Source organism: Sorex fumeus, unplaced genomic scaffold, assembly GCF_029834395.1.
Source record: "Sorex fumeus unplaced genomic scaffold, SorFum_2.1 ptg000061l, whole genome shotgun sequence".
In the NCBI taxonomy this organism is placed as follows: domain Eukaryota; kingdom Metazoa; phylum Chordata; class Mammalia; order Eulipotyphla; family Soricidae; genus Sorex; species Sorex fumeus.
Genome location: NW_026606118.1, coordinates 54,519,034 through 54,540,660, shown reverse-complemented (window position 1 = coordinate 54,540,660; position 21,627 = coordinate 54,519,034). Strand labels below are relative to the sequence as shown.

The 21,627-nt window shown below is 42.5% G+C and overlaps 1 protein-coding gene across 2 annotated transcripts in view; it reads right to left on the bottom strand.

Moving 5' to 3' along the window:
• Positions 1 to 21,627, bottom strand: part of RCAN2 (regulator of calcineurin 2) — a 310,286-nt gene that overhangs the window by 5,677 nt on the left and 282,982 nt on the right. For both annotated transcript variants that reach the window (XM_056126138.1, XM_056126139.1), the window contains one exon: positions 20,644 to 20,815. In XM_056126138.1, coding sequence (XP_055982113.1) covers positions 20,644 to 20,815 — 172 coding nt within the window. The remainder of the gene's footprint in view (positions 1 to 20,643; positions 20,816 to 21,627) is intronic.

Here is a 21,627-nt window from a genome sequence, read left to right as displayed (position 1 = left end):
GCACTAACCAAGTGAAACTTGCTCCTGTAATGGGTCTGAGAGTCTGGTGATAAACGAGTAATCAGGTACTTTTTGTCTGTGCAGGGCTGGACAACACAACTAGGGTTGCCCTGGTAGTACTTGGGGACCACCAGGTTTCAGTGATGTTCACTGATGCTCAAGAGGCTATATAATGATAAAATGTGCGGCTATGGCTCTTTATCTGGTTTCGTTTAAAAGGCTCTGCTGAAGGATGGACAGAACAGGTCAAGAGAATTTTATTTTATGTTTTTTTTTTTTGCCACATCTGGCAGTGCTTAGTAAGTGTTAGGTCTTACTCCTACGTTTGTGCTTAGGGACCATTCCTGGTGGGGGCTCAGGGGACCCTACAGAGTATCAAGAATTGAACCCACGTTAAATATGCAAGGCAAGTGCCCTACCCACTGTACTATCTCTTTGGTCCCAATAGCAGTTTTAAGTAGTGGCTTGTTAACAGCTGAAAACTTTCTGGAGCTGCTTATTAACAACAAAGTTGTACAGTTTGGGAACCCAATTCTATGCATTCTGATTGAGTTATATCCACTTGGTCCTGCACATCACCAGGACTACTCAGTGTTTTGGGTCCAGCAGCCACTATTCCAGGACCAAGGTAGTGGGCAAGGGTCTGTGGTCCCACAGTTCTGCTCTATCACAATGATAGGTCCTTCCATTCTGCATCATCACTTCTCATTAGAAATGGATAATGGAGCAGGTAGAGGAGGGAAGGACACTCAAAAATGCCTGAGACCCCTGGTCATTATAATAACATTAATAGAGGGAAAAGAAGGTGGAGGTATTAAAAACCAACCAACAAGAATCCCACTGTCAGCCTCAGCACTAACCCATCAAGGTGCTTCCCTTCTTATTTTCTTTCTTCATTTTCTGGGAGAACAGCTAGTCTCTACAGGTCTATAGCAAACGGGGAATGAGTTCACAATATCCAGGACTTCGTAAAATTTCTCTTTCCTTCAGAAACATTTTATAAGTTTGAGAAGGCATCCTTTAAAAGAGACAGAAAGAAATTATTTCTGAATAATCAAAGTAACCTGGCTTCTCTTTTAGTGAACTGGAGTTTTCCGAAGATTTCTTCTTTGAAGTTTTGATGTTTTTTAGTTTTGCATTTCGATGGAGACCAGCATGTACCGGGAAGTGGGCTGGGAGGCATTGCTGAAGCCCTGGTGGTCTGCAGAGGCAACTTAAGAATCTTTCACAGCAGATGGAGCAGGAGATCATGGAGCTTGGGGTGTAGGGTAACAGCAGGGAACCCAGGACACTGACCAGACCTCTTTGCTTTTTGGTTGAAAAGAAGCTAGCTTTATATACACAACGAGCTTAACCTTTTCCTCACATGATTTCTTTGCCTGGTTTGGACAAAGAACATTGTTTCAGACGCAAAGCAGTTACTGCCTCAAAAGTAGATCTTTCCTCGGCTGTTCTGGGGTGCGGTAAGCATGGAGGTCAGTGAGGGTGAGGGGTAACAGTCACGTGCAACTTGCAGTGTCGGACTGCTTGGGAGGAGAGACACTGTCTGGACTGTAACCCCATTCCCTCTGACATTTCAGTGTTCTATTTTGGGAAATGTTCTTACTATAAAATCTAGTGAAGCTTAACTGCTGCAGAGTCCTCAAAATAAATCGAAATACTTTTGGTCTTGCTAGATTAAGCTTTGTGTTCGGGGGGTCTCTCTCTCCTCCTAGGTGTTAGCTAATTCCTCATCACAAGGGGCTGACGTCAATGCTGTCACCCAGTGTGGGGACCAATAGGGCTCAGTCATGGACAAAGGGTTTGCACCCCCAGCGTGTGGGGTGTGGGCAGGTCCAGCCCCTGAGCAGTGAGAAAGATCATGTAAGCAGCCTTGCTTTTAAAGGACAAGTTGGGGAGTTGCCCACCTCCCTTGTGTTCCTTGAGTTTAGACTCTAACTGTCCTTGCTCCTAGGGGCAGAAAGGAAAGCATGGTTCGGGTTGCCCTTCTGAAATAGAAGAGCAAATGCAGTATCCTCTAGTGCAGAGTCCCAAATGAATCTCATTTAAGCCTAAGAACTGACAGACACCTTTAGTCATTCACTAGAGGCCAAAGACCTGCCTCCTCCTCCTTCCTGCAGGGAATGGAGTCAGGTGGTGATGAGGCCCTGATTCATGCCAGTCTAGAGGAAGTGAAGGGGCCCTCTAGGGAAAACCTGTTCTCCAGAGTGATGAGGCTATGTCCCTGAGCTTACTAGGAACTTGGGGGAGTTGGGGGGGTGGAACAGGTGTGTCTGGCATTACAGCAGGAAACTGAGTGGGTGGTGTTGGTTCAGCACCCCTGAAAGTTCTCCATTATATTCCCTCTAGCATAAGGGGCTGTGAGTGGGCCCTTTCTGAATTGTCTTTAAAATAATCAGTGTGATGATTCACAGCTTGTAAAAATGAGTATAATACAGACAGGAGTGGAGAAATGCTATAAACCTCTATTGTGCATTAAAGAAGAGTTAAGCCTGTTTAGCATCCCATTAGGAATTTTTTGAGATGGAAAGAAGGAGAAATCCTCTCTGAACTTCAGCATCTCCTTGGACAAGTACTTACTCGAGTTTTTCCAGGGAAAAGATGGAACCCATGATTGATACCTTTCAAAATCAAAGACTGGGACTGCATTAAATCTGTATAATGCTTTGGGCAAGACTGCCTTTTTTTGACAATATGGATCTTTTCAATCCATGAACAGGGAGTATGTTTTCATTCTTGTATCCTCTTTTCTTTTTTTGAGCAGTGATTGATAGTTTTCTTTGTTAAAAGAAAACCTTTCACCTTTTGGCTAAACTGATTCCTTAGGTACTTGACTTTCTTGGGCACAATTATAAATGGTATTTTAAAAAATTTTCTCTCCTCTCTTTAATTATCTGCATATAGAAAATAATCGGATTTCTGTGCATTGATTGTGTAGCCTGTACATGTCTATTATTTCTAGGAGCTTTTCTATAGTCTTTAAGGTTTTCTAATTATAGTCTTTTCTAAGTATCATATCATCTGTAAAAAGTGAGAGTTCAACTTCTTTTTCAATATGGATGCCCTTAACATCTCTTTCTTACCTAATTGCTATTACCAGTACTTCAATATTCTATTGAATAGGAGTAGCGAGAGTGGACAGCCTTGTCTTCTGCCTGATCATCGAGAGAAGGCTTTTAGTTTTTCACTACTGAGTATGATGTGACTGTGGGGTTGTAGTAAATGACTTTGTGTTAAGAAAAGTTCCTTCAACCCCACCCCATTTTATTGAGAATTTTCATCATGACTGACTGTAGAATCTTGTCAAATGCTTTCTCTTTCTCTAGTCAAGTGGCCATGGCATTTTAAACAAACATTTTCTTGTGTCCAAAAGAGGACACAAGAAAATGGAAACACATTCCCTGCTCGTGGATTGAAGGGATCCATGTTGTCAAAAAGGCAATCTTGCTCAAAGCATTATATGGATTTGATGCAGCCCCAGTCTTTGATTTTGAAAGGCTCCAATTATGTGTTCCATCTTTTCCCTGGAAAAGCTCAATAAAACACTGGTGAAACACAGATAAAACACGGGTGAAATTTATATAAAATAATGAAACTCCTAGAATAGCCAATGCAATACTAAGGATAAAAGAAGATGAGAGGCTTTTCTCTCTCTAATTTTAAATTATACTATACAACTGTAGCAATCAGAACAGTGTGGTACAGTAACAACAGTGGTACAGTAATAAGGATAAACTCATGTTGGGGCTGGAGCAATAGCACAGCAGGAGGGCATTTGCCTTGCATGCAGCTGACCCGGGTTCGATTCCCAGCATCCCATATGGTCCCCCAAGCACTGCCAGGAGTTATTCCTGAGTGCAGAGCCAGGAGTAACCCCTGAGCATCGGCTGGGAGTAACCCAAAAAGCAAAAAAAAAAAAAAAAAAGGATAAACTCATGTCAGTGGAAAAGATTTGAAAGCATAGAGAGACAGCAGCAGGTAAATGGATATTTAATCTTCAACAAAGAAGTAAAAAGTATGAAATGGAGCAAGAAAATGGTTTAGACAAATATTGTTCATTTTATCTTTAATAAAATGGTGCTTGGAAAACTAATTAGTCACATGTAAAGTAATGAACTCAGACCCTTTCAAATATTCTGCATAAAAGTCAATTTAAAATGGATCAAAGTTGGTATCAGACTGGATTCCATGGATAATGTTGAGAAAGACATGGTATAACTCTATGACATTGAATCTAGAGGCATCTTCAATGGTTCTATGTCACTGGCCAAGCAAAAGGAAACAAAAACAAATGGGACTTACATCAAACTAGGAAGATTTGCATGGCAAAAGAAATGATGACAAGAATAGAAACACCCACAGACAGGGAGAAAAATACTTCTCTACTACTTATCTGACAAGGGTTAATATCCAAGATATATAAGGAACAGCTAGAACTTTACAAGAGAAAAGAAAAGGGTCAAAAATTGGGGGAAGTGATGAACAGAAACTTTCTCGAAGAGATAATTTAGGTAGCTAAAGTACATATGAAAAAATCTTTGGCATCACGCATCATGAGGGAAATGAAAATCAAAACAACAACGAGATACCACTTAATATCAGAGGTATTGACACACATCACAAAGATCAAAAACAACCAGTGCTGGTGGAGATATGGCAAAAAAGGAAAACTCAACCATTGTTGGTGGGAATGTCAACTGTTAGTCTTTCTGGAAAGACTGGCACTACTACTAAAAAAAAAAAAAGGAATTGATCTCTCATAAAGGTAAAGGTAAAGGCCCTCCCGTTGTTCGTCGATTTGCTCAAGCGGGCCCAGTAACGTCTCCATTGGAGACTTTGTTGTTACTGTGTCTGGCATATCGAATACATCACGGGGAGCTTGCCAGGCTCTGCCGTGCGGGGGAGATACTCTCGGTAGCTTGCCGGGCTCTCTGAGAGGGGCGGAGGAATCGAACTCGGGTTGGCCATGTTGGCCGCGTGCAAGGCAAACGCCCTACCGCTGTGCTACAATAGCACAATAGCGTTCGCCTTACAAGCGGCCAACATGGCCGACCCGAGTTCGATTCCTCCGCCCCTCTCAGAGAGCCCGGCAAGCTACCGAGAGTGTTCGATATGCCAAACACAGTAACAACAAAGTCTCCAATGGAGACGTTACTGGGCCTGCTCGAGCAAATCGATCTCTCATATGATCCAGTAATTCTATTTCTTGGCATTTACCCCAGTGGCCCAAAAACTCTCTTCAAGAAAGGCATTTGCGTCTATGTTCATTGCAGTACTATTCACAAGAGCCAAATATGGAAACTGCCCAAGCATCCAATAACAGATGACTGGATAAAGATAATGTAGTACATACTCATAATGCAATATTGCTCAACTATAAAAAATAAGACAAAGCCGTGCAATTTTTGGTTAATGGGGGCATCTACAGACTATCATGCTGGGTGAAGTTAGGAGAGGAACAGATGCAGAAAGATCTCTCTCATATGTAATGTACCACTGTAGCACTGTTGTCCCGTTGTTCACTGATTTGCTCGAACGGGCACCAGTAATGTCTCCACTGTGAGACAACAAGTCTCGGTTACTGTTTTTGGCATATCGAATATGGCACGGGGAGCTTTGCCAGGCTCTGCTGTGAGGGCAGGGTATGCTTGGAAGCTTGCCGGGCTCTCAGAGAGGGATGGAAGAATTGAACCTGGGTCCGCCACGTGCAAGGTAAACGCCCTACCTGCTGTGCTATCGCTGTGGCCTCTGTGCTATCGCTCCAGTCCCATTCATATGTGATGAATAAAGTAAAATAGTAAAGAAACAACAAGTACTCAAAAGCAACAGAAACTGAGTCCTGGTCTTTAATAGGAAGCATGTCACTATGGGGTGGGGGGAAATGGAAGGGCAGGATGGCAGGGCTGGGAGCACTGGGACAAAGTGGAGGTAAGCTGACCTGGTGGAAGGTGTGGTGCTGGGATCATTTGCTGTGAAAAATCCTATCAATACTGCATTAATATTATAAGTCATGGTGACTGAAATGAAATTTTTTTAAAAAATCAAAGACTGAAGGGCTTCCTAAGGAGCTGGAGTGCAGACTGAAGTGGGGGAGCATGTACATCACAGATTGGAGTCTCTGGTACCACTCAGCCATTCCCCTAGCCCCACACAGCTAGGCATAGCCCTGGGAGCCCCCAGAACCTTGGGGCCTAAACCCCCCACCTTAAGGATGAGTATGACTATTGAGTGGTCCCACAAATAGATGTGGACCTATTCAAGAATAATAAAACAATATGCTAGCAAGCACAAGGCTAAAGCTTGGTCTCCCATTCCACCCCGCATGCTCCCAGCACCTATGACTCAATTTCTCAGAAGATTATTTTTGTTCTATTCTGTTACGTTTTGGGCCTGGTTGTTTTCCGGGCTTACTACTGTGTCTCTACTCAGGGATCACTTCCAATAGTGTCCAGGGGAACTATATGGTCTGTCTGGGGTTGATTCTTGGTCAGTCACCTGCAAAGCAAGTGCCTTAACAGCAGTTAAGAGACATGGGCTGAGACATAGGCTGTCTCGGAAGATTCTTTCTCTGGAGTAGCATGAGCTCCCAATTCCTGGCTCTGTCAGGAACTATGCGCCCAGGCCTGATCTGATGCCTGCATCTCAACTAACATCCCTATATAACTCACACAACTACCAAAGAGTTATTTATTTCCCTTGTGAGTCTGTGTTTCCTTCCCAACCATCATATTTCCCTCGGAGGGTCTATCATTCTTCTGTCTTCCAGGCGCAAAAGTATCAATCTGTCGTTCTTAATTTTTCTCTCTCATTCATGATAGTTAGTCAGTTACAAAACATTATTAGATGTTGCTTAGAAAGATTTTTCCCAAAAAAAAAAAGATTTTTCCCTTCACACTCCTTGCTTGTAATGACCCATCCACAGTTATCACCACATGCTGAATACTCTCAGTTTCTTCTTTTGGCTTCTTGAGTCACACCTGGCCATGCTCAGGGGTTAGTCCTGGCAATGAACTCAGAAATCACTCCTGGATGTGTTTGGGGGAATCATATGGGATGCCAGGGATCGAACCCCACTCAACAGTGTGCGATGCAAACTCCCTACCTGCTATATTATTGCTCCGGCTCCTACTCTCAGTTTCTTGGTCACTATTCTGCCTGCCAGAATAAACTTCTTAAACACAGTATCTGGAGACCCCACCTTATCACCGACTAGTGAGGAGCATTTATTTATTTACATTCCTAAGTCTCAATTTTCCTCATCAGCAGAACGGGAGTAACATGCACATTACTGGGATACTTGAAATAAGCCCTATCACATACTTTAGAATGCCCTCCCTGGATGCCAAATGCCACTATTTAAGGTAATATATTTTAGCTGGTGCTGCTTCCTCAGTAATTTCTGGTTTTCAATATGATGAACTAATCCAGTTGTACCCTATAATAAAGAATTAAGCAGCTGAATAATTGCCGAGAGCTTATCCTTGGTGGAGTCACTGTTGTAAATAGTAACAACGAGTGGATGAGAGCCAGCCGATTCCCACAGTTCAAATCAGCATCCTGTGTTTCCATCCGAAAAAATGAAAAGAGACTTTCCTCTGACCCAATGTCTCCCCAATGCATAAATTTCTCTCTGTTTTCCTCTCTCTCCCTATCTTGAGCCCTCCTTCCCTTTAAAGGAGGAAACTCTTCTAGTGTTTTTTTTTTTAATAAGTTCTCTGATATCATTCTTTTGAGGAATATGAACCCCTTACTAGACTGCTTAATTCTATTCCTTTTTGTATTATTCATTAGTTGTTTCATCTGATGATCTATGTTCTGAGTCATTGAACTCAGGATTTCAACTCCTTTGGTGATTGCACAATTTAGGGTGCATGGAAAAAATATATCAGTGATAAATAAACAAAATCAAACTGGTCTATTATTTGTGTAATATCTAGTCCATATTCACATGAGAATTTTTCTCCTATGGTTTAATTTGTGCAAAATTTTGTTTTTCAACTATGATAACTTGAAGAATATCTATTTATCCTGTTTTATTTTTAAAGAAATTGACAACTTTTATTAAATGACTATGGCCTCCCCATATCTGAAGGATAGACCATGTTCTATTTAATCTTTCTCTGTAGTCTGTCGGACTGCTTTGATTAACTTAGAACGGCAGGAGTAAACAGTATGACTTCTGATTAGGTCCGAATATTGCCGTATATTCAATGTTGCTGCGGCAGGATATTTACACTTGGAAACTCACCTCCATGTTGTAAGGAATTCCAAGTGACTTGTGTGGAGTGAGATTAGGACTCCTGACCCACAGCCTAAATAAGCTCCCAGCTAGCAAGCAAACCAACTTGTCAGTCCTGCAAAATGAACCATCTTGAAGACAAACTGGCCAGACTCAGCTTAACTGCCCAGTTACATCCCAAGGAGTACAGATCAGTTGTCCTTTGAGCTCTGCCCGAAGACTGGGTCTGTGAGCAAAATAAGTGGTGTAGTTTAAGATTTTTATATTTGGGGATAGTTTGTTATGTAGCAGCAGATAGATAAGATCATATACATTCTCTTTGTTTTAAAGCAAGCTAAGTCACTAGAATTAAGTTGTAACTAAAATCGCCATTTGCTGATTTTTTTCTCCACTCAGGTGCTCTGTGAGAGTTGCATCTCACCTTTTCCAAGGGTTTTTTTCTATGTCTGGGAGCTCCAGAGCTCTTGCTTCTGACCCTACTCTCTTTTACTCTTCTCTCCTGGAAGAAGAGCAACATCTGGTGGGAAGATTTGGGAAAAGAACTGGAAATACTCAACTCACTTTCTTCCACCTTTCTCCTTGAGCCATCCCTGCCTGTGAAGGTCCTTTGCCCTTCTCTGCTCTTGGTCATGGCCTACATGTTCAAGTTGTGTCTGTGTGGGTTGTGTCACAGGTCAAGCATAGGACCTCACACAAGGCAATTTCTCTATCACTGATCAACATCTATGGTACTAAAGTACACTAAAGTATTTCTTCCTCCCTCCCTCCCTTCCTTCCTTGGAATACATGGTGCTTCCTTCCTTCCTGGGAATACTTGGTGGTGTTTGGGGACCATTCCAAGCTCATTACTTGGAAGGGGTTGCTCTTGGCAGTGGGATTGAACTAGGGATCCTATGGCTATAGCATTCACACCCCTTCGCTCATGGATGGTCTAAGCACAGAAAAAAAGACCTTCCCCTGTGTGATGCAGTATGTTTGCCATCTCTGTGGCAGGAGGGAGCAAATTTACACAGTTCTGGAGGTCAGCATTAAGAAGCCCTGGCTGTTGCTCCACTGAAACACACTCAGTTGTCGCCTTTCATCTGAAACAAACCTGGCATTATTGATCGCATCTGTCTTCTTTCTTATCTGACTCTCAGCGAGTCTCGAATCAAACAGGGGAGAAGCAGGTGTCGGTTACTAATTGCTACTGTGTTTGAAGAACAGGTGATGGCTTAACTAAGGTCAGGGCAAGGCCATCTCCTCCTGGGCCTTGAACACAGACGGTACGCTGGCTTATGTGTGTTGAGAGCTAAATATTAGCCCGAATGGAGAAGAATAAACATTTTTGTATAAAATCATTTCAAGTTTGGTCATATTTTAAATATGCCATACCCTCTCTTCCTCCTTTTAAAATAATTGTAAACATGGTTTTTGTCTTTTACAAGAAAGCAGCAAACATCAGTCCTGGGCAATGAAATAATTAACATGGAGTTTCTGTGGGTGTTAGTTTAACTGAACAGCCCACTTGCTGCCGAGACTGAACACAGCAGTGAGTAGAGTTCAGAGTGAGTTAAAATGTGCTTTGAATTTAGATTTTATTTCAGTGTTTGATCAAATTTGGCATGGCAGGAAGGCCCACAAGCTTCCAAGTCCTGGTTTATGGCTCCCTTTTCCACGGTGGAGTTGGGCCTGCAATGGACCAACTCTCTGACATCTGGGGCAGTGGGAGTCACAGCTGGAGTGACATGCTGGAGGGAGGAATGGGTGAGGCATGACTCACATTTCCTTCTCACTACATGGACCCCGGTTCGATACCTCTGCCCCTCTCGGAGAGCCTGGCATGCTACCGAGAGTATCTCACTTGCACGGCAAAGCTTGGCAAGCTCCCCGTGATGTATTCGATATGCCAAACACAGTAACAACAAGTCTCACAATTTGTTGTGAGACATTACTGGTGCCCGCTCGAGCCAATCGATGAACACCTGGAGGACAGTGCTATACAGTGCTATATATGGGTCAGTGTTTGTGTTCACTAAGTCTTTAACTCTCAGTCTTGGTAGGGATAATGGGCTGAAAAGTGGCCCTCAATCAAAGGACTGAGTTACAGTGAAAAAACTCAGGAAGTTTCAAAAAGTTGCACCCCTTTGTTGCACCTAGACAAGCCATTCATTCATTCATTCATTCATGTAATGGTTTTGTGGCCTCACTCAGTGGTGGTCAGAGTTCATTCCTGGCTCCTTTCTCAGGGATCACTCCTGGTGGTACTCAGGGGATTGAGTATGGTACCACGGATTGAACCTGGGTTGGCTACTTGCAAGGCAAGCACCTATTATAATCTCTCTCTCTCTCTTCAAGATATGTCATTTAATTTAACTGTAAAGCATTTACCAGAAAACTTGGCTTCTTCCCTTAGCTTACCAAAGGGAGGAAAGAATTTGGGGTCACATATGTGGATGTGTGCACCGAACACACATGTGTGTGTGTGTGTGCAAATGTGTAGATTCAGGAAGAGGGCAGAGAGCCAGTGACTTTTCTGTCCACTGTCCACTACTACACTGTACCTCTGATCCCTGCATACTGTTCCTTGCTTCTGTGTCTCTGGCAACGATGACATTTGAGAACCAGGTGATAAAGAAACACTGCAAAAGCATAATTAGTATAGTTCTCAAGCAAGGGTGCTATACTCCTAGAGGTCTCTGGAAATACGATGAGATTGGAATTTTTTTTTTTAAGTGGGGAAGGGTATGACTGTCATAGGAACTGGGCTGGTTATGAATATTGGTATTTAAGTGAAGTAAAGAGAAACCAAATATGGGGTTGCAGTGATAATTCAGTGGGTAAAGTGCTCGCCTTGCATGTGGCAGACCCAGGTTCGATCCCTGGCACCCCGTATGGCTCTCCAAGCCTGCCAGGAGTAATCCCTGAGTGCAGAGTCAGGAGAAAGCACTGCTGAGTGTGACCCAAAATGAAAAAGAAAGATACCAAATGTATTGCAATGTAGTGGGCTATCAATTTCAAAATAGCTTTTACACTATATACTGAGAGATACTGAGCTAAGAGCTTAACATGGACACTTATACTTTAATAGTTTTAATAGACTAATACATGGTATGAAGATCAATTAACAATAAACACAAAGCACACTGAGCATTCAATGTCCAGGTATGGACATACAGTTCACAGGCTGAGTCCATTTGGGGCTCACGACAATTCAATTTTACTGTTGGGGAAGTTGAAGGTACAGAGAGGTTATGAATGTTGCTCAAAGTCATGTAGCTAACGAAAGGTAAAGCCTGTGTCCAAACACACACCCTGAGTTGGAATGATCCTTAGAGCAATCCAAATGCTACTCCTGCATCTGAAGAGTCACGGAACAAGAGGGAAGCATTAAAAACTTAGCAAATCATAGATATTTGGTAGTTGCTTGTCTATAAGATCAACCTGAGAGTGGAGAAAGAACTTATTTTCTAAGCAGACGTGAGAAAAGAGATTCAAGATAAAAAATTTAATTTTTCCAGAGAATAAAGTCCCTGAAATGCTTTCCCTCTCTGATTCCTTTGTGTTTCCATGAACTCTTACTCAATGCTGGGAGAAAAAAAAAAAAGAAAAAAAAAGAGGAAAAAAAGAGAAAAAAAAAGCTACAGGTAGACTTGAGAATGAGAACAGCCATTGAAAAGCAGCTCTGGCCTGATTCCTTGGTGTAACAGCTGCTTCTATTAAAAAAAAAATGTCCTCTAAGCCTGGGTGACAAAGCATAAAGCAAAGAATAGAACCACCCTAATATTTTATTGGCAGTTCAGAGAACAGCTCATAGAAGTAACCTCCACCCAAACAAAAGACACACACACATGTTCTTCCTGGCTGGGAGACAAACTATTCCAGGGACAGTAATGTAACTTAATTCATGTAATGGCAGAGGGAACATGGCTTAGAGGATGTACGGCTAAACAATCCTCTTTGGATCTGAATGATCACACACCCAAGTAGAATCTAATTGTTACTATGTGCCAGGGATTGTGTTAAGTGTCCAGTGTGCCATTGTGTATTACACGGTTCTTACTTACTTGCAATTGCGAAAGTCACCACTGGGAGAAGAACAAAGGGCAGAAGTCCAAGGTAAGTGGTTCAGTCACCACAAACAGAGCAAATTTTCCACAGGGGTGTACTGAGTGCCCAAGTGTGACCTTCCTAGCAATTCTGACATTTAAGAATGTGGTGGTGGGGGATGAGGGGGCTGGAGAGATAGTATAGTGGGTAGGGCACTTCTCTAGTACCTCACAGGGTCCCCTGAGCCTTGTCAGGAATGATCCCCGAGAGCAGAGTCAGGAAAAAGCCTTGAACACCGAGATTTAGTCCCAAAGCCAAAAGCAAAAGGAAACAAACAAAAGTTAATGTGATTGGGGTTGGAGCGATAGTACAATGAGTAGGGCGTTTGCCTTGCATGCGGCCAATGCAGGTTCAATTCCCAGCATTCCATATGGTCCCTGGAGCACCGCCAGGAGTAATTCCTGAGTGCACGAACCAGGAATAACCACTGTGCATCGCTGGGTATGACCCCCCCTTCCACAAAAAAAGCAAAAAAAAAAAAAGTAATGTGATTGAGGTGATATGGAAAAGACATTTCAGGTGCATCCCACATCCTTGCCTAAGTGTGTCAGTTTAAAAAAATTGTTGTCCATTTGACTAACTGGGATTCTTACTCTTTATCAACCATCCTCAGACTTTTGCCCACATCACAGTGGGGAAATTGAAAGGGGTCCTCGATTAAAGATGGAAGTGTGGGGCTGAGAGAGGGAGTCGAGGGAATACTTCCCTAACAGTTATAATAAGGGATCTATTTCAATAAAAGTTTGCTTCCAAGACAGAATTCTCTCCTGAGTCATGACCAAAAGGACTTCACGGGTACTGACAGTCTGCGCGGGCCGAATTAAGGAATGAGAACCACCAGCCTGTGCGCCCAGCCCCGCGCGCCCACGCCCACCAACCTGCCTCCTATATTTTCAGTCCCACGGCCATTCCAGTTTTCTACAATGTGCATGTTTTATGTGTGAAATAGTAAAAGTAGTATTTTTCTCACTCGACTGTGATTAAGATAATTTTGGAAATGTGCTAAGAAAAGCTACTTCCGTTTAATTTTTGTTGGCAGAAAAAAATTTCTTTGAAAGAAGATGGAACATAATGAGTCTGTGTTCTAGAATCAAAACTCGAAGTCTCTGGAGGGGAAGGGGCATGGTGGTGTGTATAGAGAGCTCTATTTGGAATGCTGGAGGTTGGATGTGTTATTTGCTTTTCCTATCTGGGATCAGAAAATTGCAACTGCTGAACAAGAACTGAAGCTTATATAATAGTCATAGCACTTGTACTCCAAATAAAGATGTTTATGTCTTAAAACCGGAATTTTCTGTATCTTTGAATCAATGAGCCTGGAATAGAAAATGTTTTTTCCTTTCTAAGGTACATGAATTGATGAAATGTATTTTCCATTTTGGGGACACAATGTATACCAAGCAGCAAAACAGCAAAATTGCTTTATTATGGCATGTTTTGATGCAGAAGATTTTGGAAAAATATCTAAATATAGCAGATGTAGGCAACTTGAAACTTGAGCACCATTTTAAGCCCTCCTCTGCAGTTAACTAAAATTGATCTCCCTAACAAGAGCCAAAAATAGCAGGAGGAAAAAAAGGGACTAGACAATGACTTTTCATATCGCTCCCTGCAGGCATCTTCAGGTGACAATGAATATGACCTTCCACAGCCATCTTGAGAGCAGAATAAAGGCAGGCATCTCACATCCCACCTCTGAGGTACCACCCATTTAGTTCCTGAAACATCTCGATTTTGCCATTTTAGCTGATGGGAATAGATCTGTTTTGCTGGACTGCATTTTTGTTTCTGCTATTTTGTTTCATGTAAAAAAAATAAAACAAACAACCCCCCAAAAAACCCAAACCAAAGAACCCCACATAATCATGCCCTTTCTGGAATCAGGAAAAATAGACCATATAAAATGAAAATAAGTAGTTGATTAGTTCCGTGCATCATGTCAAAGTCCATTTTACTTTATGTAGGTCACTGTTAAACAGTGGGCTTCCATAAAGCATGATGCTAATATAAACGTCGAAATCCTCTGTTTTATAGAGCCCATAATAGCCCTTTGATAGAGCAGTGGAAGACAGATTCTGCATAGAGGGATACTGGACCTTACAGGAAACTAACTGGAGGACTGAAGTAGTGACTGTTTCAGTGGGTGCCAATAAGCAGAGAAAAAAAAAACTGTGGAGGAACAAAACATGTAAGCTATTTTGTGTTTACAAGGATCTAGAATTTCTTCTGGATAAATTTATTGTACCATTCAAGAGCTTGTTTCTGTCCTCAGACTTTCATTCCAAAGGGTAAAGGTGCTGCTTTGATGAAACTTATATACTTCCTGCCAGTGACAGACGGACATCTCTATCTACTTGAAGTTACTTACATCACTTTGTGCCCCACATTCCCAGATATAAAGGTGACAAGAGTAACAGGAGCTGCATCCTAGATTATTGTAAGCACAAAATGAAATGATAAAAGTGTTGAGAAGAGTGCCAGCTGCAGAGTATGCCCTTGATATATGTTTTACTGGTCACCCTCATCCCCACACCTCCTATTTTATCCATTGCTGGCTACTTTAGGTACCAGAAGAACAGACATGAGAACAATGACTAAGAGCATTTGAAACTGTGTCTCTCAGATTTTAGAGAATGTAAACTTGTTCTCGCTGTATGACAAATTGAGCTGAGGGTCTTCTTTAGGTACATGTAACCCGATCTCATGTTGTAACACCTTGTTAAGGATTTCAAAACATGTCAAAGGAAATCTACAGTCTGGATTTACAGTGGTAAGGTAAAGGTAAGGTAAAGGCCCTCCCGTTGATCGTTGATTTTCTCGAGCGGGCCCAGTAACATCTCCATTGGAGACTTTGTTGTTACTGTGTCTGGCATATCGAATACTCTCGGTAGCTTGCCGGGCTCTCCGAGAGGGGCGGAGGAATCGAACTCGGGTCGGCCATGTTGGCTGCGTGTAAGGCAAACGCCCTATCGCTGTGCTATCGATCTGTTGTAATTGTATTCTTCTCTCCTTGTTTGTTTCAAGGACCTTCTAAAAGTTCTAGGGGGCATGAGTTGTCCCTCTCTGGAAGAGGGTCACCTGCATTACTTTAAAAAAATTTTTTTACATCGAGGTAAAATTGGTGGATAAAAGTGGAAAAATTTAAATGTTCTAGAGTACAGACATCATACCGAACTCACCACTAGAGTGGCAAATGCCCCCAATACAATCTTTTAGTTTTAGTTTTTGTTTTTGTTTTTTGTTTTTTTGCTTTTTGGATCACACCTGGCGATGCACAGGGGTTACTCCTGGCTCTGCACCAGGAGTTACTCCTGGTGGTGCTCAGGGAACCATATGGGATGCTGGGAATCGAACCCGGGTCAGTCGCGTGCAAGGCAAACGCCCTACCCACTGTGCTATTGCTCCAGCCACCCCCCCCACCCCCAACACAATATTTAGTATTCTTTCTGTCATTGGCACATGATTGTTTCTAGATCTCGGCTATTATAAATAATGCTGCAGTAAATACAGATATGCATATACCTTTTTGATTTAGTGTTTTTACTTTTCAAATAGATACTTTGGAGTGCAGATGCTAGATAACATTTGATTTTGAATTATTTGAGAATTCTCCATACTGTTGTCCCTAGAGGCCAAATCACTAACAACGAATAAGGGTTCCTTTATACGGACTCTCACCAGCACTTGTTGCTTTTGATCTTTTTTAATATGGGGAATTCTTATTGGGATGATATATGATATGATGATGATGACATGATATCTCATATGATATCATATGATGATATCTATGCATTGTTAATTTTTTTAAAAAACAGAGACACAGTGTCCTGGATGGAACTCAGTGGTTCATGGGTTCAAGTTGCTCACCAAACATATAGAGAGAGACAGAGAGATACAGGGAGACAGAGAGACAGAGAGAGAGAAGAGGGTGGAGGGAGAGAGGAGAGGGAGAGAGAGAGAGAGAGAGAGAGAGAGAGAGAGAGAGAGAGACTGATTTGCCCTGCTTGTCTGAGCCCAGGTCTATGTGCACACTGTCCCTCTGGAAATGGGTCCTCATGCCACTATGCCACACCTTCTGTGGGAAGTTAGTTGGGTTAAAGGTCCCATAAGCCAGGCAGGAGCCCCAGCCTTGATGCCATCTTGCGCTCCTTAATGTACTTTCTTCAGACTCACTATTTCTTAGCATCTTAGTATTTTGGCATCTCTTCCCAGGCACTCAGCTCTACCAATTTAATATTATTAGTCAGTTCTCTGAAGCAAAACTCCAATCCTTTGATCATTTTGGATTGGTTTTTGTCTGCTTTCATTCTAATTTGTTTCTGTACTTCTGGAACTGGGGTAGTCATCCATTAACATGGAAGGCATTACAATTTGTTACTGAAATGATTCTGCCTAAGGATTAAAAATGAATTTTATGAAATCATTATTTTTCCTGATAGAAATGCTGAAAGTCCTCTTGTTGAGAAAATATTAATTTAGTGCAGTCTGACTCAGTCTGTTTAAAATCCTAAGGAAGCAACAATTTGCTGGTGAAGAAATTATCTGTGGGCAGGCTAATAACTGATTAATTCGTGCACTAATCCAATATTTATTGAGCATCTACTATGTATAAGGTGTTATCAGACTGGAATAGAAAATAAATAAAACATTTGTTCTCTCCTCAAAAAAGTAGGAGCAGAGAGTTAACTCAAAAGGACTGAGTGCATGTTTTGTATGAAGGAAGTCTGGATTTGGTCTTGGGCAACACATGGTCTTCCATGTATTGCACAGAGCAACCCCTGAGCACCGAACCAGAAATGGACCCTGAACACCACTGGGTATAGCCCCCCAATAAACAAACAAACAAACAAACACGGTATGGTTGGTTAGTACAGAAGCAGAAAATTCCAATAAGGAGAAGTGAGCATTTGTGAAAAGTGCAGAGAACAGGAACAATTCCTTGCCTTGGCACTTTGGGGAAGGAGGTAGAGAGATGAACGTGGAGGGTGCTGTGCTCAGTCCTGTTCCCCTATCCTTGCAACTGAAAAAGTTTGAAGAGACTGGGCCTCTAATATGACCTTGGTGGTAATTTCACTTCAATTACTGCATACAAATAATTCATCTGTGTCAGGTAAAGAAGCTGCCAGGAATAACCAAATAAAGAGGAACAGCCTCACATTGCTGGCAAGAGACGAAGAGAGAAAGATACTCTAGAAAATATATCACATTTGCAAGGATTTCATGGAATTCAGAATCAAAGATCATTGAAAAGCACGAGACCCTTCACAGTCACTCACACACCGATTTTCTTTTGCACACTAGCCAGACTTTGCTCGGGCTTTCTGGAAGTTTCTGGAACTTTCTGGAAGTTTGTTCTCAGTTGCTGGCCTGAGATTTTGACTAAATCCCCTGCCCCTGAAAGAAAGACCTGGTCCTGACTAAATCCCTTGCCCCTGAAAGAAAGACCAGGAACTTGCTCCAGCACTCAACACACATAGGCACTCTGGTTGAGGATGAGGGATGTAACCGTCACCATCTACTTGAGCTAATACACCTGGCCCTGAGAGCAGGAGATGTAAATCATTAATTAGCATCTGTATTGGGCCTGACAAGCTAAATGTGATTCTCTTGGAGTGCCCCCTGAAATGTCTGTATAGAAGCCCCTGTGTGAGCGGTAATAAACGGATTGCTGATTGGCTACCAGCCTCCCCCCAACCATGGTTCTTTCTTGGTGGTGGTGGGAGTCTGCGGGTGCGAGGAGGGCCAGGGCAGAGGCTTCTCCCCTTTCCACTCCCTCTCCTATAGGGAGTAAGTCCGGAAACCGGGGGATCATATTCCAGTATGATCCAGTCCCGGAGTCAACTGGCCAGGACCCCAACAGAAGTTAAAGTGGTGTTTGATTAAACTGCCAATTCAGAATTAAAATGACTATTTTGCTCAATGCACAGCATAGCAGGCCTAAAATTAACCAAAAGAGTCAGTCTCTTTAATAGAAGGCCACTAGAAATAGCTGATTATAGACAGAAGAGTGAGGCTCAGACCAACCAGCTCTGTCACCTGGGGTAAGTTCCATCACCTCTCTATAGTTCTATCTCCAGGTCTGTAAAATAGGATAGTAATAGTTTTTATCTCACAGCGAAGGGCACTTTAAAAGAGTAGATGAGAAAGAGAGTCAAAGAGACAGAGAGATAGAGACAGAAAGAAGGAAAGTGCCTGCCATAGAGACAGGCTGGGCGGGAGAGGGGGAGGTGTGGTGCAGGGGCTGGGAGGGAAACTGGGGACCACTGGTGGTGGGAAATGTTCACTGGTGGAGGGATGGGTATTAGAATATGTATGACTGAAACCTGACTATGAACAGCTTCGTAGCTCCATCTCATGGTGACTCAATTAAAAAAAGTGCTAATACAAAGCTAAAAAAATAAAAATAGTAGACAGTCCATGTATTTGACGTCCGAGAGGGGTGGAGGAATCGAACTCGGGTCGGCCATGTTGGCCGCGTGTAAGGCGAACGCTCTACCCGCTGTGCTATCGCTCCGATAGTGTATTTGACCTAGAAGGGAGAAATTCGTAGGACAGCAGCACAACCCAATTCTAGGCGCACTTTTTAAACATAGTTGAAAAGATATTTACAATTCTAAAATGAACCATTTTTTTTTTCCAGTCTCTTTAAGAACATTCCATTTCCTTCTTTCCTGGGTCCTTTCTGCCAGGCTCTGTGAATATTCCCGCTGAGGTTCAACTTCCGTTCAATCTTCCCTATCTGCCTCTGTCAGTCTGGGGTCACGCGTGTCTTGGCAGTACCTGCGGCATTGTTACTGGTGAGATTTGCTCTCTTTGCCTCTTGCTGGGTGAACACTGTCTATGCATGGATTCCTATCCCCCTCAGAAGGAAAATGTCATTTTCATCCCCTAGATTATAGTCTAAGGAGTACATCAGAGATGTGATGGGCAAAAAGTCTAATGCAGGCTGGGTCTCATCTATAAATAGTGAAGTAGAAAGAGTACTGCATTACTGCACTGCACACCTTAACTGTCACTGCTAGATCGGTCCCCTTCCCAGGGCCTCAGTTTACACTCCTGTAAAATCCAGGTTGGCCAATAACTTCTAGATTCCTTAGCCAAATGAAGATGAAAAGCTTCATTTGCTGGCCCAAAAGAAGACGTTCAAATGGGCAGTTAATACCCTTTCTGGGGAATAATACTGGCAGCTTCAAGCTCCTTGATTTTATGGGGTCTGTTTGAGTGTGTGTTGCTTCATTCTGAAGTATGCCGAATTAATCTGGGAAATGATTTACAAGACTTGGCTTGTGTTGAGAGCATCTGGATGATTCATTGAAGCCCCCACCTCCAGGGAAAAACCGCCGGCAGACAGACTCATTTTAGTCCTTAAAATGAACTAAAACCTTACAGCTAACTGGTCCTAACCCCTCTACTTCCCACCATTTCCCCTCCTGTTATAATATGGCCAAAGTGTCATGGCAAGTAAGATAAAAGCATCTTAAGAAATTGAAGAATATAACATACCTCTAGGCACAACATGTAAAGATGCTTTTGGACAAGTGCCTAAGAGGTACGTAGAAGAGTGTTAATGATAGCACTGATTGTAATAGCAAGAAAAAGACACCCAAAATATCCACCCACAGGAAGAATAATGAATAAAGTGTGATGGAGTTACATGCTCCAAAGGAATGGACTGCAACGAAAACTGAGTGCGTCCACGCTACACATACTACCAACAGACAAAATGCCCTTCGATGTTTCAGAAGTTAAAGCCACCTGTGACCAGCTTCTTGAGGACTTTAGACACTTCCCTTTGGAGGACAGAAAGTATTGCAATAGAAATTTTCTGGGCATATCTGTGGGAGCAGTAGAATAGGATTATAGCAGAAACCCTGCGACAAATGGTAGAGTTCCTTTAGCTTATTCTGGGAAGACAATTTCTTGTGGCACAGAGTAATCCATTAAGAATCAGGTAGCCCTTTGCAATCTTAAAATTGCTACACTGCAATCCAGAAGTTGCATGGCCCGAGACAATATGAGTGTCAATTCCTAAAGTGCTTTAAACAGGTACAGACCTGTTTAAAGGTACTAAAACACAGATTGCTGAATCCCATTCCTGAAGTTTCTGAGTCAGCAGATTTGGGGTACGAGCTGGGAATTTGCTTTGCTAACAAGTTTCCTTTTATTGCTCCTCTCATTGTTCACATAGAGCAGTCAATCTACTAGGAATGCAGACGTTACTGGGAACTCAAGATTCCAAGGTGGTTAATCCGGAATGACCTTTCTAGGTGCTGATAAATGTTTTGTTTTTGTTCTGAAAGGGTCACCCAGCTCACCTGGTCCAAGTTTGGCCACAGCATAGAGAAGGTCATAGTTGAGAACTGGGGTGGCATCGCTGATGGGCTGCCAGCCAACAGGAGGAGATGCAGGGGGCGAGATGAGAAACTGTTTGGCAGGCTGTGGGGGAGCCAAATGCAGCTTGTCTCCATCTGTCTCTGGGGTCTGAACCTGTAAAACGGGACAGAAAAAGAAACATTATTCATTATGGTCTCAGCTGTGCCATAATGGTGTATTAAGCCAGAGTCTCACCTTTCGGGCCATACACATGGGGGATTCTCATGGCTCTGAGCTGGAGGTGGGGTGGGGGGTTGTCTCTTCTGCTGGTTCTTGAGGGAACTTTGTGATGCTAGAGATCAGGGGCAGTTGCACGCAAGACAAGTACCTTAAGCTATACTATCACTCTGCCCCCGGGTCTCATTTCTATCCTGTGACAAATGAACCAATGAACCAGACTATAATAATAATAATTACTCCTTTCCCCACCCTGTGTGCTCAATTATCTTATTTAATTCTTTAAATGTGAACTTCAGTCTTTAGCATACATCACAATTACCTGACAAGGTACTAAAACACAGATTGCTGAATCCCACTCCTGAAGTTTCTGAGTCAGCAGATTTGGGGTACGAGCTGGGAATTTGCTTTGCTAACAAGTTTCCAGGTGCTACTGGGGCTTACTCCACCCCCCTATCCCCCACCCACTGTGTCTCTGTCCCCAGCTCTCCCTCCCTGCCTTTCCTTTTCTCTATTTTCTCTGCGATAATCATATAACATGGCATTTACCATTTTAAAGTGCAATTCATTGCCAATACACTTACCACGACTCTCTAAATACAAAGTATCAAAAGGCCATAATCATTTCTGCCAGAAGTCAGACTTTGACAACAACTAACCTACTTTCTTTTTCTATGCTGTTACCTCCTACAGACATTTAATGCAAATGAAAACATAGAAAATATGACTTTTGAGATCTAACTTCTTTC